General features: G+C 39.2%; 1 protein-coding gene across 1 annotated transcript; it reads left to right on the top strand.

Moving 5' to 3' along the window:
- Nucleotides 1-124: 124 nt before the first annotated feature.
- Nucleotides 125-16389, top strand: DESI2 (desumoylating isopeptidase 2). The gene is made up of 5 exons (XM_085300593.1): nt 125-168; nt 7798-7870; nt 9726-9819; nt 10546-10687; nt 12687-16389. Exons 2-5 carry the CDS (start codon nt 7804-7806, stop codon nt 12918-12920), a joined length of 537 nt encoding a protein of 178 aa, XP_085156719.1. The 5' UTR covers nt 125-168; nt 7798-7803; the 3' UTR covers nt 12921-16389.
- The last annotated feature ends 897 nt before the right edge of the window (nt 16390-17286 follow it).

The raw sequence follows: 17286 nt of genomic DNA, 5'->3' as shown, positions 1-17286 counted from the left end.
CCGCCGGCCGCTCGGGGCCGTTGGGGGCCGCACCTGTGGCTGCGGGCCGGGGCCGCGGCCCCCGCGCGGGGCTGCGGGCCGCGGCCTGGGAAACTTTTCCCTTCGTTCCCTCCGCTTGTGCCCCGCTCAGATGGACGGCGGTCCGCGGGCTCCCTGCCTTGGAAGGAGGTAGAAGAGAGGGATAAACAGGCAACCTGAGGTTGGGGGGAGGAGGGAGGAATAGTTTCGGGCAGCCTGTCGATTGCTGTAAGTGCGTTATTATCTGTGACAGAAGTTTGCTGTGGTCCCTCCAGTCACGCGCAGATCTGCGCCCTTTCGTTTAATCGCGTGCAGTGATGGAAATAGCTCTATCTGACAGCTGCTATTAGTGAGTAGCAGAATACTAGGAAAACGCGGGTTTCTCTCTCAGTTGTGCTTCCTCTTCTTTTATTGCTCCCAGGACTCGGCAGGGGGAAAGCCCTGCCTTTTGTGCTTTTAAAAAACAAATTCAAAGTGTCTGAGGCATTTTTTCAACAGGATAATAACCAGGGATAACTCCTGTCCCTGAAGGGATGAAAGTTCTTAGTACTCTGTCAGTATTTTAACTGTTACTTATTTTCTAGACCAGAATTCTTGAACAGCTTTGGTATGGCCACAACTTGGTAGAAATTAATGAAGTGCTTCAGCTTGCTGTGCAATCCAGTGAGCTCACCTTCCCTCTCTCCTGTAATCTTTCTGTGACACCAACGGCAATCGTTGTATTGTCTCTCAAGTTCAGCTGGAAGCTGCTCAAATACCATGGTAACAAATGAGATGTAAGAACCTGCATAGGATAGGAGATATGGATAAGTGACATTAGGAAAATATTATCCGTTAATGCGTTTCAATCACTGGAAATTAGAACAAGTACCACTAGTTCTCTTCTGACTGTATTTTGAGTCTACTGATACAGGGACGATAAGATTGACAACTAGTTTCAGGTAATATTGTTTGCATTGTGCATCGTATTTTGGATAGGCTTTACTGTTACCACTGTTCTAAAAGTGAACTTTTGGCATGATAAAAGGCTGAACTTGAATAGTGTAGAGTCAATGATTGCTGGCAGAGAGGAAATGCAGCTTGTTGCTTGGGAATACTTGGGCTCCAGTGCTGGTGTAACAAGCTGGTAATCAATGGTATTAATGGGGAGCTATCTTACATGAAATTAAAATTATATATGATATCAGGTAGCTAGTCTGATTCTTGTAATTTATTTCTCTCTTACTAATACTTGCGGAAACAAATGCCCTAGAAGTCAAAGAATTCCTTTCTTCTTTTTTGCTCCCCAACCTGGTGTCTGAGTCCTGTCTGCGGTGATGAGACCTGTTATTTCTACTTTGTTCCTGTCTCCAGTCTCCCATCACTCTTTATAGTGAAGGAAAAACAATCTTTTCACTGTGACTTTTTTTCTTTTTCTCTCTGAGAGAGGAAAACCTTGAGGTCCTTGCCCGCCTGGTTTAGCATGTATGTGATGCCACTATGCCTTGTTTATATTAGACTTGGGGCGGGGGGAGGGGAATGCTCTGTCACATGCATGTGTGTGTGTATATATATATATATGTGTGTGTGTGTGTGTATATATGTGTGTATATATATATAAAGACTTTCTTGGACTACAGGTTAAAAATAGAGGAGAAACTCTAGTAGCATTAAAAGAGGTAGTTTTACATTTATTCGTCATCAGTATTGATACAGAAAAGAAAATAGGACTTCAGTTTCAGGAGTTCTGCAGCCTGAGGAAAATATGCTTTGTTAAATGACCAGAAGATAGAAATATTGCATGGATTGGGTAGTGACTTTTCTTAAGACATTATCTTTTTAAATGTCAAAGGCTTGATGCACTTCTAACTCACTAACATGGAAGATTCAGTTTTTTTATGAACACTGCCTTAGCTTTGTGAAGTATCCTGTGGGCCCATTTTAAAGACTGGCTGTGAAAACTAGCAGAGTGGACTGTGTCTCATAGATAAATACCTGCCTAAAAAGAAATATGGCAAAACATTTGAGAAAATTCGTTTTGGATATGATAGCATTTTGGATAACTGGTGAGTGGTTTGTGACTTCAGACTGTTAAAATGCAAAAGCATGTTGTATTCCTGTGTTCACATGGTTCTCCTTCATCACTTACTCTTCAGATCTCCTTGCTGCAATGCATATCTTCCCTTCTTATTTCTCTAGAGTTGAATTAGTGATCAGTTTTACTGATTTTGGGTAAAATCCCCCTGGTTTTCGGTAACGCAGTCATCACCTTAGGATAGGGGCAGGGGTGGTTGTTTTGTTTCGTTTTCTTTAATGCAACAACAGGAAGGTTGTGCTCATATAGTGTCAGTACTTTTCATTAAGACATGTTGGGGACTCTGCTTATTGTCCTCTTGGGATTAATAGGGCTGTCTCTGCATTAATAAATAGAATAGTATCTAAAGACACTACTTGTGCAAAGAGCTTTTTTACCAGAAGGAGCAAGCAAATAAATTTAATTTGAAGGTGTTCGATCATGTGTCAGGATGGCTTTTTGTGTATTGGCTTGTAGTTTTGGTGTTTCTTGAAGTTGCATGTCACCGCAAATTATATATAGTGCAAGCTGAGACTATTAAGCAAATACCCTGCCTATGTCTGTTGTTTTATAATGACAGATGTGTTATTTGACCACTAGTAAAACAAATTTCCTTTAAACTGGGAAGGAAGACAGGGATTCTTTTGGTATCTGAAAGATGCTGTCAACGTACATCTTTGAACCCTTTTACTAAATGATGTTTGAATCCATGTTAAACACGTTTGAAACAGGAACGTAAACGAAGCTTCCCTTTCATGTTGCATAGTGGTTTTATTGCTGCATATAGAAACCTTACTGACATCAATGGTAACATATTCTTTGGGGCCCTAAGAGTGGGGGGAAGAAAGGAAGAGCCTTTCATAAAAGCTGTTTTGTAGTTCTGTTTGTTCATCGAATGCTGCCAATTATATATCTGCTAGCATCTCAATATACTGCTTCCTCCTGACTTTTTCACATCATTTGGAGGTGATTTAGTTTTTTTGAGGAAGATGTATTAGGATATATTTCTTTCCTTCTTATGAGTAAAGGATCAGCATTAGCCACCTGGCTGGAGAAATCAACATTATAATTGCAACTGTTGTATGAATGGTTTCATTTTAAGATGTTAGCTGTAGTTCCACTTCTGCAGGCACAGAAAGTGAGCATTTGCTAAGAATAAAAGACATCTGATTTTTGGTTTGCGCTGTTTTTTTTGTTTGTTTGTTTCTTTGTTCCCCCTCCCCCCCACTGCCCCATGTTACGTAGCTCAATGCAGTTTAGGTTCTTTTCTCATGTAACTTTTAATTACACTATTACATATCTCAGGGTCAGCTCACTTGGAGCAAAAGAAGAATTTTCATACTGAATATTTGCAGACCTCATCAGGAAAATACGCTGAAAAAAGAATTTCAGTTTTGTATCTGGCTGCTTTGGTTGGATCTCAAAGTCTGATCCCTAACCCACAGTAGTTTACCACTGTCCTCACTGGCAGTCCTTCCGCTTGTATTCTCTGTCTCAGCTTTTCTCTCAGTTTATGGGTGAAATTCATGTAGCTAATTGCTTGATTTCTTCTGAATCAAACTGAACCCATAAGGTGATGTTTTTGTGGAATTTGATAGGAAAAGAGATGAGGTTGATGCATGTTTCCACTTTCTTCTCAGAGGGACTGAGCTGTTACTGAATCTGTCACTGGTTCTGCTAATGGTGCTTCATAAATCTGTCTTCCGAAGCGCAACTGTGTACATATGCGGGGGAATACTAGCTGACCTTGCTACCGGTGAAGCTCTTTGCAGAACCAAGTCAGTTAGTTTTGAAATGGAGACTTTTCCATTTTCCTTAGCTCTAGTTCTCATTTGAAAAGGAGAAAATCTTTCAGAAAACCAAATGGAGATGAGGGGGGTGTTGTGCAAAAGTTCAAGTACGGCTAACTTTATGGTGGGAAAGGAAATTAAGGGCATATTTTTGTGCTGCTGTTCATGCATTTGAAAATACCTCATTAAAAGGGTAGTTGAAGACCTTGATAGATCGTGCTTTGAGAACTGAAGAACTTGCTTTGTTTTCATTATAACTAACTGCTATTTTTAGAAATCTAGCTTTTTTGTGTCCAAAGTAACATGCTGTTTTTTTTTCCCCTGTTGAGTATGCCTGCAACAGTTTGAAGTGTTAGCATAAATGAAAGCTCTGAAGAAAATAATGAAAGTATTTTTGGAGCACGTGACTTTACTGTGCACATAGGAAAATACATCTCTAATATTTTTGTTCTGATAATTGCATTGAATGTGAGTTCCCATTTTACAGGATTGACTTATTGCACTATGCTTAGGATGTGGAATTGTGCCTCTTACAGATTCTACTGTAGTAAAGTGTATATTAAGATTAAATGAGAGAAATCCCATTTGTGTAATGGAAGCAAAGTAGTAATTTTGGGGATCAGTTTAGGATTCTGAAACTTCTGGATATTACTGAACCAATAAGCTGTATATATGTCTCTTAATTTACAGTCTTTTTGTAAGTTATTCATAATCCTTTCAGCTATAGCCAAATTAAGACTTTCAAGTTGCAGTTGTCCTGCATTTTTTTCTTCAGTTAGATAAGACGTTCTGTTCAATGAGAAAATGTGACCAACCTTCCAATAGCTGATCCAGATTAAGTAATAATTATATCTAATTATTGTTCCTAGGGGGAAAGTAGTTCTGCCTTATTGAAATTCTTTTTTATCTTCAATTAACCTCTTCTGTTCTTACTGGAAACACTAAACGAAGTGCCGTCTTGCTTTAGGCACTTCTTTTAAAGCTGCTAACACTTGTTTTATTTACCACCTTTGCTCACTATCTGTAGTCTAGTGAGCCGCATGTATTTATGCGCTAACAGCAGTAACGACCGTATACCCGAATAACGCTGAACTTGCCAAATGCGTTGTTATACCAGCTTTTCATCCTACCAGGCTCTTTCTACATAGATTGATGGGAAGGTTGGTGACCTGCTTTTCTATTGTCTCCATGTACCCTGCATTACATTTCACAGGTGGAAGGAGGGGAAGAGTGTGAATAATTTTTCTCTATTCCTGCCTAGTAACAAACCAAGCTTTATTTCCATTGCTTATGGAACATCCTGTGTAACTTTCTTGTTCCGTTTTCAAAAAGCTGTGATAAGGATTAGGTTATTTGGATACATATTCTCATGAGACAACATACTTCTCCTGCACTAACAAACTGAATGTTGAGTGTTCCTATGATTTTGATTATAAAACTGAAGCTATTTTGAAATAGCTGGAAAAGTGTGAAATACTACAGCCTTCAGAACTGAAGTGGATTTATGTTTAAATAGTTCTTCCATTTTCATGTGGGCCTTGATTTCACTTCAGTGAACAGAATCCTTTTTTTTTATACTCACATACCTGTTAATGAGGTAGTCTTAAATCTTTGTCCTTCCTTCTCCACCCCCCCCCTTGTTTTCTTTAATGTATCTTTCTTTATGGACCAGCTCTCTGGTGCTTTCTGGGGAGAGCACAGGAAGGAGAGAATTAGTAAGCCATTTAAATAGATGAAGGTGGTGGTTTGGTGTAATCGTCTAAACTCTGCTTGTTCCAGCGTTATAACGATACAGTCATCTACAGATCTCAGTGACCTTAGCTTTGTAGGAAGAGCAAAAGCTGACTTTTGTTAATTCGTATTGACAAAAATTCCTGCAACTGGCATGTCTGAAGAACAGATCATCAGATTCTTAGCATCCTGTTATCCAGGTAGTCATTCGTGTCCGGTGCCTGCTAGCACAACTGGAAGTTTCCTCTGGAAACCTGGTATGCAGATTTTTGACTACTACTAGTAACTGAGGGACTGTTAGCTTTAGGTTTGAAGATATTTAGAATAAGAACTCTGTAAAAGCCAAGTATATTCCTTTCTAGTGCCTGAAAAATTGCACTTTATGGGCTGATCTGCTCTTTTTGCCAACTCTTGAGTATGCCTATGTTTTTTGTTGTTTGTTTGTTTGTTTTTTGTTTTTTAAATCAAGAGTTTGTTTAACTCCACGTGAGGGAGAATAAATAGAAACTTGGTTACTCCTCTGTGTAGGAGTACCCTATGGATCTTCATGATCGTAACTTGATTTTTACATCGATATCAACTCACATTGGTAGGGCAATTATTTTGTTTCCCTGGATAGCTACAAAAATGTGCAGCAATGGACAGTGTTTATGGAGGTGTTGTGAATAGAATTTCACACAAAATAATAGGTCTCTTTGTCTGAGACCTACTAATTTGTTTTGATTTTCATGAATAGCTTCTCAGTCCGAAGCTTAGTGGATCATTTTTAATGGGGGAAAAAAAGGCTTGCAGAAAAGCACATTGAATGCCATAATGTTTGTAATGGCCCTGTAAATTATGTACAAACTGTAGCTAGCCCGTACAAACAAAGCATGACATCTGTGGCCTTTTACATTTTTATCATCAGTTGTACTGTTTTAACAGTGAATTCACATCAGAAAGTTCTTATGTCAACGGTTTGTTTAAATAAGATAGCTTTTTTCTTTTTTTCTTCCTGTTTGCTAAACAAATATTTACTGAGGATGCTGCCTCAAATCTGTATCCTCATCGCAACCTGCCTCTTTGAATTCTGTTTTATAGAAACTCATGGTCGTGTACTTTGGGACCAAATTAGTTGCGAGGGGGAGAAGTAGCCCTTCTGGAGTAATAATTTGACAAAGGAATGTTTTTCTTGTATTTTCAAGGACCTTTTCTTGCCAGCTTGTCTCAGTTTTAAGATACTTAACAGAAGGACACAGCTGAGACTTTTTGAAGCCTTTGTTTGAGATTCCTCTTTAAATTATTTACTTGGAATTTGTTATTGCTTGGAGACTGGTACTCTGAGGTTAGTGATGCAGCCAAGGAAAGACAGCAATTTTGAGATTTTTCCCTTTTCAGAACTCTACGAGCCTTTACGGTCTCGAGAGTAATTGTTAGCTCCTGATAGGCACTCGCTGCTGCTTATTTGGGTGAGGAAGAGATAATACCAAGGAAGGGATTTGGAAGGGGAGGGTTGGCTAAAAGTCTTTCATTTCCTAGTTTCTTTTGAAATGCAGCTCTGATCTTTTTGCTGTCATAGAAGTGATATATTGGAGACTGATATTAGACTTTGTAAAAACACTGTTACACCTGATGTTTGGAGAGAGATGCATCAGGAGCCTGAAGACCACTTAGTCTTATGTTGATGATCGTTAATTGAGCATTCAAAGACAAAATACACTAAGGTAATTTCAGTTCATCTTTCATGTATCTAGGAGTGTGTCTTATGCTCACCTGGTTATGAGCAAAGTGCAGTCATTGCTATAAATGATAACCAGTGTGTGCATCCTACATTCCTACTTTCTGATGCTCCTTGACCCCCCTCCCCCCCACCACAAAAAATAAAAAAAAGCACCTACAAAGTAACTTTAGTTGATTCTGATATCTGTTCTGCCTGATGGAAAGCTTGATAAGCTGTGACTTGCTGTAACTAGCAAAACAAAGTTGTTCTGGTTTTCTGGTTTTGGAGTAAAACCTAATGGAATTGTTTGACTGTGTATAGTTGGATAGTTTTCCTGGCATGTTCTTTTCTCAAAAAAAAAAAAAAAAAAAAAAAAAAAGCTCATGCAGTTTCATTTTGTAGTTAGCTATTTTGCTTTCGATGTGAGGGACAAGTATCCATCAGTTTGCAATCAGAAGACAAATCTGTATTAGAAACTAACTGCAGCCTTTTTCCTTTTCTTCTAGTATTGGATGAATGAATATACTTCTTCCCTTGGAATTGGAGTATTCCATTCAGGTATAGAGGTGTACGGCCGAGGTATGTACAAGAAAAGCGTAATTTTACTTTTTGTTCTGGTTAAGCTATTATTATTTTAAAACATCTTTCAGGTGTGCCCTCAAAAAAGTCTGGCTCCCAAAACCTGCCTGTCGCTTTTTTTTTCTTAAAGTTCTCATCTTTTTTGCTTCTGGGAAAAAAACTTGGATACCAATACTTTGGCCATCATCCTGCATTCTTGTGTACAGCTACACAACTATGAAGTGTACAATTTATTCAGCTAGCCATAGCAATATTTATTTTAGGTTTCCAAATACCTGTTGTTAAAACAAATTAAGCGTGGTTAGATCATGTTTCCTCAGTATTCTGCTGGCAGGTAATATGAGAAGTTAATTTTTAACTGTAGAAATAGTAACCTGTTGCAGAGAGGCACCTGGAAGTGCCTGATGCTCAGTAAAAACAGTCCATTTTGGATGCTTTACTAATAGATTAGTTGGTTTGTTTTAAAGAGAGAGTTTCTTTTAAGGAGGATCTCTTGTACATGTACACTGTGCATTTACAAAAGATAAACTTCTGATAAAGAGAGCAATATGTTTTGACTTTGCTAAATAGGCTGTAGTTTGAGAATGCAGCTTTCTGATTGCTTAGGCCCCTTGGAATCCCCACTGTTGCCAGAAGAGATGTAGCACAAGCTCAGGTCTGAGGTGTTACTACTCAGCAGTAAAGGCACACTCTGAGGTGATGGTGTTGCTAAAAGTATTCCATTTTAAAAAAGAAAAATCTACTTGAATTCTTTTCTTGGAATGTGGTTGGGAATAAGGGGAAGCAGCATAAGTAGTGTCATATGCTCCAAAGACCAGACTGTCTTAAAATATATATATTTTGGCTACTATAATAGTAGCATTATAACTGGATTTGCAAGTGTTATCAAAATATTGGAGAACTGACAAAAATACAGGGCTTGTTACTAAAACTTATTTGCATTTCTTCTAATCCAAACCAGAATGCTTCCTGAGTGTCATGCCTGAAACCAAGTTCTTGAACTGTGCCAAATACATGTACCTCCCTTCCTGTTCAGATTATAATGACTTTCTCATATTGTAGGCCATACCAGTGCTAGAACAGTGACATGCATTTTTTTTTAAGCACTTCAAACTTTATTTATTATCCCATTGTAAAAGGGATTTTCCACAAAAGTGGACTCTAGACCTGAATGATGATATATTATAAACCTTGAGGAAAGAAAGTGTGAAGTTAGCCTTAAAACTTTTATTATGATGTGGGTGTGGCACATTGTGTTATCTTACAGACGCAGAAGGAAGTTCAAGCACGCTGTGATACTTTCCCAAACTGTTGGTACTTACGCCAGCAGATGTTATATGCAGACTTCAGATCCATACACTAGTTTACTTTGTTGTAGTAAAGAACTTACAAGTACAACTTAATTCCTACAAATTAAGAAATTCAAAAACCTGCTAGGCCAGTGCTAGCTGCCACACTTAGAGTTGGCGTGTGCACAGAATAGTAAGGCTGTTGGGCCCTTGAAGATGGAGTAATTTGAGTCCCTAATCTGTAAATATGTAAGCGTATACTTAAAGATTGGTTATATAAAGAACATTGGTTGGATTTCTGATTTAATTTGTATGTCTTCACTTATACAATGAAAATGGTTAAACCTTTACATTGACACAGAACATGTCTCTCAGATTTTTACATAGGTTAACTGTTAGCTAGTAAAACTATACACTTTCAACTCTTTGCATATTTTGCCCATATAAATAAGATGTCCAGTTTCCAGCTTTAGATTCTTATGAAGTGATCTTCCAGTAAATGGAGGTCTGCTGTTCTTTACTGTTATGTTATGCAGGCTTTATTAAATGTGAGCTTTCTTTTTCAGAATTTGCTTATGGTGGTCATCCTTACCCTTTTTCTGGAATATTTGAAATTTCGCCAGGAAACGCTTCTGAGCTAGGAGAAACATTTAAATTTAAGTAAGAAAGATACTTATTTTGTTGCTTTGGAGGAGGCATGTTAAAAAGGCTATTTATTGCATTTATTTTTTTGAGGGTAGGCATATTGAATAGTGTGCCAGGTTTTCTGACTTGATGACAAGTTAGTGTGATTTCTTTGCCTGAGAAACGAAAGGTGGGAAGAGGCGGTGAGGTAGTGAAAAGTGTCTACAGCAAAAATATTGTCTTTAGCATACAGTCAGATTCCTTAAATGTGTACAAATTATGTAGATTTATAGCTAGCTTTCATTATTCATACAATATATACGATGAGGTAACTTTCCCAAGCTAGTGAAATCTTAATTCAAAGAAAAAGTTGAAAAACCCTGCTCTCTGAGGTTTCCCATAGTCTCCTTTTCTCTTCCTCAGTGTGATTGCCTTGACCCTTCTTTGCATTACCAACTCTCCTCTGTTCTCAACTGTCTCTTAGAGAATATGATTTGGAGAGGAGGGAAAAACTGTATCCACCACTCTAGGTGTTAAGTTACAAAGAACTCAAATGAGCTTCAGGCAGACAGTCAGCAAGGAAATCATCTCATATGAGGAAGATGAAGGTGGTGCCCTAAGATGGAAACTGTGTTACTCTAGGAGGGCAGAAAGATCGCACCACCCACAGTGGGGTGATTTGGGGCAATGGGAGAGCAGTGATCCACCTATTTCACGGAAGCACGATTATCCTCTAATCACTGTGTTTCTCTTTTTTTTTAGAGAGGCTGTGGTTCTAGGCAGCACTGACTTTATGGAAGATGACGTAGAAAAAATAATAGAAGAGCTTGGAAAAGAATTCAAAGGAAATGCCTATCATCTGATGCACAAAAACTGCAATCACTTTTCATCAGCTTTATCTGAGGTAAACAAACACCTGGTTGTTTAGAAAGGTGCTTCCCAAGTGGCTACAAAGTATCATCTCCTTCCTGTCTTTTGGATTATGTTTGGCCTAATTTCCAACTTCCTTTCTCTGATACCTTTGGAAAATATCACTGTTTCTTCAGCTTTATTTGTGTTTATGTTCAAAATGAAAGATTGTGCTGCCAGAAAACTAAATATTGCTGTTATAGATAGTCTGTGTTTCAGCAGGGCTGCATTCTTAATCAGGCGACCTAGTACAGCAAGTATTAACATAACACAAGTGTTCAAAACCATTTCAGATACTGCAGAGATCGCTTCCAAAGACAGAACTACATCTTAATATTTTATCAGAAATCCCTCACAGAAACTGGCTGTACGTTGTACAGCTAATTCCCTCACAGCTAAAAATGTTTTGTAGAGTTACATCATACTGTTGAAGAAAAGCAAAGCAATCATAGTTTCACAGACAACCTTGCTATTCTGTTGGAGAGGCTTTTATCAAGTTATTTCTGTGCCAACAACTGTGCCCTGGTCACGTAGACACCTCTGTGGTCATGCAAAATATCCAGTTGTAGAATTGAATGGGCTTTGTTTTTTGCCAATACAATTGAATGCCTGATCACTCGCATGCGTATACCTGCACAAGGGAAAGGGGCAGGAACAAGTACCCCAGGACAAAGATGGGAATGGCAGTAGTATTTTTATTTATAAATGCGCGACTGTGTGTATCAGAATCTATTCTCATGCTCATTCAAGCAAGAAGGATATTTTTTCCTCAAATGTCCGTACAACTTTTGTTCTCCCTCCCCCCCCCAAAAAATAGACTACATTTTGTACAGACTGTGTTTGATCTCTTAGTGGTACTGGAAAAATACATGGAAATGATGATTCATATGCAATGCTGGAATGTGTAGGTAGGGTGAGACTGAGTAAGCTGCAGCTGGCATGAATTCTGGCCTAAAGGGCCAGGCTTTTGCCATACTCTTCAACCATGATTGTCTTGTTTCTTTTTATCTCTTGTCCTATTTTGTGTTCAAGTTGACTATAAAAACAAGGCTATAATTACAAGTTAAATGCTATTCAGTTACAACAGAGTAGTGTTCCCAGTAGCTATGAATTTTCTCCAGTTTTACACTGGAGTAAATAATATCAGATGCGAATATGGAGGATGTTAAGTAAAATAGCTCACTCCTTGAATAATGACAGTGAAAACAATGATTGATCTATGATTAAAAACAAGCTTTTAGTACAGCTATGTATTTTGAACAGGGGTTGAAACTAGCTGTACATTGTACAGCTTCTCTTGTTCCAGTGAACTTAAATACGAGTGCTTGGCCTGTGTGCTGTGAGATACTGACCTCTTATCCAAAGTCATCAGAGGCCATCAAAGCAAATGTCCCAGAATCAGAGAATGGTTGAGGTTGGAGATACCACTGGAGATCTAGTCCAACCCCCCTGCTCAAGTAGGGTCTCCTAGAGCATGTTGCCCAGGACCTGTCCAGGTGGCTTTTGAATTCTCCAAAGATGGAGGTTGCACAACGTGTTCCAGTGCTCAGTCACCCTCACAGTAAAGAATGTCCCTGACTGTATGCTTAACTTTAGGTAACTAGTACTGACACTGTCTTTTTGACTGTGTGTGATTTCAGGGTACTTTCTTTACAGTAGGTTTCTCCTTAAAATTTTGTTTCTGAGGAATTAGCTGTGAATGCAAAGCTTCTGTTAACTCCTATGCTTTTTAACTCTGTGCTTTTTAAGGAAAATATCAAAAAAGCGTGAGGTCCTGGGACTTCTAAGTATAAAGCCACCTGGCAAACTCTCACAGTGAAAAATGGGATGCTGCTTAATATGAGGCTGTCTTAGTGCAGTTAACTTAGGTGCTGGTGTTTGTGAAATACAAATTGTAAAAATTTGCAGCCTTTGTTATTCTGTACAGCAATGCAGTTTTGTTGCTGCTGAATCCATAATACAAATACAATCCTTTCTTCCTCCTTTCTCCCTAGATTCTGTGTGGAAAAGAGATTCCACGATGGGTGAATCGTCTTGCATACTTCAGCTCTTGCATACCCTTTCTCCAGAGCTGTCTGCCGAAAGAGTGGCTAACTCCTGCAGCGCTCCAGTCTAGTGTTAGCCAGGAGCTTCACGATGAGCTGGAGGAAGCTGAGGATGCAGCGGCATCAGCTTCCTTGGCAAGCTCAGCATCTGGTTCTAGAGCTGGACGTCACACCAAATTATAAGTCCTCCTCCAAAGTAACAAATGGTTTGAAATACTTCAGTTTAATCTCTCTGGCAATTGACTTCCTGACAGAACATGAGAGCTGACTCTAGAACATTGTCTTTATATGCAAAAATGGCTCTCGTCAACCTGTGTTTCAGCTCAGGATTATTTATGTAGTGAAAAGAATTGCTGGGAGAAAAGGGAAGGATTTTGTGTGAAGCCACCCTTTTCATTTCCACCTGTTTGGTAGGCCTGGGTTACTTAACATCTTGTATAAAGCAGAACTTAAATTATTTGTTTACAGTATTGTGTACTGCTGTTTACAAGTCCTGTAAGGACCCCTGCCACGATGAAAGGAGAGAGAATACAAGTTTGATTAACTGCTGGTGTAACTCAAAGGCAGTGATGTTATACCCTGGATGAACTCTCCCTTTTGTTTTAAAGATTTGAGGCAGGTGACCTTTAGATTTCTGAAGAATGCCAGAAACTGCTGAATACTATATATGTGAACAGGGTACTGCGCACTTAAAGTGGCTGATGTAAACAGGTAGATTCCAGGATGTAGGGAGACTGATTTTGTCTAAGATCTATTATTAGAAGTATGACCTCTACATTAATGAAACTGTGGATTTTTGCACATATGAAGGGAAATCTCATTACAATGCACATTAACTCCTAAGTGTGGGGTGTGGGTTTTTTGTTTTGTTTTTTTAGCTCAGCCAGGCAGGTGTCTTGTTTCAGATGGGCATCCTATCCTCTCTTGGTATTTACAGTCTACTTCAATCAGGATTTAGACGTGTGAATTCCACCTGTTACAAACATCAGCAAATTTCATTGTTTGTTTTACTTGATTTAAAAACTGTTTGAAACTTAGTACTTGGGGGGGAGGAGGAGTGTTTTGCAAAGGTGTGGGATTGTTTTTTTTTTTCTTATATAGTTTAAACTAGTGTAATACACAAGCCATTTATGGTTGGGGAATGGCCTTGCTTTCTGCTGATATTATGATTCATTTGAGTTTGTAAACACTTACAGCTCAAAAAACAGGTCACAAGTTACTAACCAGTTGTGCATACCCACACAAATTACAGAGATCAGAATTTATTTTCCCGTTGCCTCTGTCTGTGGCGTTAAGTTTCTTGTCAGATGTAATGAAGAAAAACCTGAAAATTGCTTAGGCACCTGTATATTTACACAGCAGAACCCACTAATCTGCACACAATTATATCTGAAGGTAGGAGATGTTATTTTGTAAAACAGAAGTATGTTTGCTGGTGGATTATAATTAGAGCTAAATTATAATTAGTGATCAGAATATATAATGGAATGCCTTATTCTTGTTCACTTATCAAGAGAATTAATGGTTCTTCCAGTCATTAGTGTGAATTAGTGAGGTTCTGTTGTGCATATAAGGATACAGTAGCACAACCATGAGTGAGGTGAGCTTGTGTATTTTTTTAAGACTTGCTGCCTTAAACTATAACAAAAACCACACCATCTGTAAACTGATCAGCTCACAAAGAAGTGTGCATTACTGGAAGTATAAATGATTCTTAGGAGCTTTATTTTTTTCCCTCCACTGAATGAAATACTAACTCTACAGTTTCTGCTATTTAAAAGGGGGAGGGGGGAGATCTTAGGAGGCAAGAATGCTTAATGCTACGAATGCTCCTAGCCTTGGGTAGTCAGTGCCATTGAACCCTCAAAAAGGTGCATTAGACTATATTCTAGTAAGAATTTTTATGATGGCCACTCCAGTTCATGTTAGAAATGGTCAGAAACTTTTCTGCTAGCAGTTAGGTTGAATCCTTTGTAAACCTGTCTAAGCTTCCATTGATCTTCTGTGATGCAGTGTAGTAACAGGAGGAGAAAAAAAAAATCAAGTGAGACTCTAGGAAGAGTGGAATAATAGTAAAAGTCTCTTTAACTGTAGTTTGATATGTGTCTAATACTCATTTCCCACTTAGTGAAAGAGATCAACCGATATGTCTGCTGCTAATTACAGTATCTGTTTGATCTCCAGAAAGTGGACATACTGACTCTCTGTATTGTTTTTCTTTTTTTTTTTTTCCCTTCACTTGAATCTCTGGATTTGAGTTCTTTCTCTCTCTCTCTCTCTCTCTCTCTTTCTCACACTCTCTTTTTTTTTTTTTTTTTCTTCCTTCCCTGTAGTGAAAATGAATAAGGTGGTCTCCAGTTGACTCTCAAGCATTAATTAATACAGAATTAAATATTGCACCAGTTACAGCTAAGGCAACAGGCCATGGATGGGTTATTTTGCCTCTGCTGTGCAGTTGTGGTAGTAATGTGACTAAGTCTCTCAGCCAAGGCAGGTCCTTTATTTCAGCTCAGGGTTGAGGCCACTGATCTAGCAATGTACTGTAGCTTTTCCTAGGTTTTAGGAAGAATAAATAGAATTAATTTTCATTGCTACCTAACTTTTATGTACCAAAATCAGCTTTATAGGCTTCTAATATATCCAGAGCGCTAGGTCACAAATCTCTACACTTTCATTAACACACACACACACAACTACAGCATGTACAATGCAAGAAACGGTGACAGATCACAGCACAGTTTTTATTTAGAAGTAAAACTTAAGAATATTTTTTATAAAGCAGACTGGAAAGTTTGTAACAAAAATACTTGTTTTATTGATAGCTGTACAGGTGAAAACTCTGTCTTATGCTCTGTTGTTGTTTTTGTTGTTTTCTCAAAACTACCCATTTGTAAATCATACGAGGAAACTGACACCTGAACCCTGGAGGCTGTTCGGTATTGGAGCAAAGTGAGCGGTACTGTGACTTCCATCATGGGCTGTAAACCCAGCCTCCGCTGGGTGCCTGAAAGAAGTCACCCAGCCAGTGGTTACTCCTATCTGTTAGCAATAGAGCAAGTTACCTTTCACCAGCATTACTGCCAAGCAGGGATTACTGTAGTCTACTGATGACCACACTGTGCTAGGACGAGAACACTCCAAAATGCTGTGAGAAAGCTGGACGCCTGCGGAGTCTTTCCATCAAAACGGGTAGAAAAATAATTCACTACTTCAGGGTTCTGCTCTGTTTACTTTCTCATTCTTGTTTAATTTTCTGTAAGATAGACTTTTGATACGTATTATATTCTTTAACTCAAAGTCATTTTCTTTAAATGCCACTTTCTGTTCAGCAAGCCAAAAAAAAAAAAAAAAGATGTACTGTCAGTGTGCACCAGTAACTTCAGAGTGGCTTTGTAAAAAATACAGTTGGATTATTTCTAAAACTTGCAATGCAATTCTGATCACTATTGATACATGATAATTTTCACTGTTGGAAGTTGATTACAAGCTGAATATTCACTGACGCAATTTTGTAAACTTGTATTCAAGTTTACTGTACTTCATAGTATTTGTATAAAATTCAAAGAATTTTGACTTTTGTTACCTGTACATGGCAACAAGTTGTCTATCATCTTAAATCCATCAGTTTATTAAAAATACTTTTTATATAAAAAAAAAAAAAAAAAAAAGACAGCTGGCTGTGTTGCTTTTTTTTCTGATACCTATAGTTGTGTTTTGCCAGTGCCACACAAGCTGACCTTTTGACTTGGGGAAAAAATGCTTTATTCAAAGGATAGGAAATATTTGGGTAACTGCACTGTAACTACTTAAGCTATAGTGTACCCTAGGCTGGGCATCAGACCTGCATTCAGTTTGATTTGTTTAAGGCGTTGGTAAGAGCCATTATTTTTAACAGACTAACTTCAAAAAGTTTTCAGGTTTGGTGTGCTAAGTGCAGGTACTGGGGGGATCCAGGCACCAGGGCTGCGTTCGGGCTGCGTTGCAGAAGTGACGTGCCGTGATCTGCAGACCCAGGGCGGTAGTCTGGATTTGCGTGGGACTGAGCTGCCCCAGAGCACAGCCGTTGTGTCACCCACAGCGGTGGGCAGTGAGCAGCCTCGCGTCTGCGGGGATGCCTGGCTGATTCCTTCGAGCTGAATGGAAAGGACTCGGCTCTGCCGAAGTGCTCGATGGCAACAGCAGCCGAAGCCGCTGCTGCCTGTGCTACGCCGCTGCTTCTGCGGCGGCCGTGCTGCCCAGCACTGACTCAGACTGGAGAAACTGCCCTGGCTGTTTACCTAAATTAAACGCGTTGTGGGGCTGTTCCCCAGTCAGACCAGTTTGGCAGGAGGGCAGCAGCCTGGCTGGCTGCACAACCCCTGGCAGCTCTGCGGCCAGCCGTGGGGGCTGGCCTGCGTGCCCGCGCTCCGGCCCAGGCTGCGGGCAGCCTGTGGCGGCGGGCGCTGTCAGCACCCCGTGCCCTTGGCTTCAGTCGCCCGAATCCAGCTTTTATTTTGTAAAAGACTGCAAAACGTGGGTGGGACATGTTTTAACTGGATAGCTATTTCTC

Source organism: Rhea americana, unplaced genomic scaffold, assembly GCF_003343005.1.
Source record: "Rhea americana isolate MKP2758 unplaced genomic scaffold, rheAme1 scaffold_166, whole genome shotgun sequence".
In the NCBI taxonomy this organism is placed as follows: Eukaryota; Metazoa; Chordata; class Aves; order Rheiformes; family Rheidae; genus Rhea; species Rhea americana.
Note: the sequence above shows the minus strand (reverse complement) of the source record. Positions and strands in the feature narration are given on the sequence as shown.

Excerpts from the sequence above, each read along its gene's own strand:
- DESI2 (XM_085300593.1), top strand. The coding sequence starts at position 7,804 with ATGAATGAATATACTTCTTCCCTTGGAATTGGAGTATTCCATTCAGGT. Across the intron at positions 7,871-9,725 it reads TATAGAGGTGTACGGCCGAG|AATTTGCTTATGGTGGTCAT; the intron begins GTATGTACAAGA and ends TTTCTTTTTCAG. Across the intron at positions 9,820-10,545 it reads GGAGAAACATTTAAATTTAA|AGAGGCTGTGGTTCTAGGCA; the intron begins GTAAGAAAGATA and ends CTTTTTTTTTAG.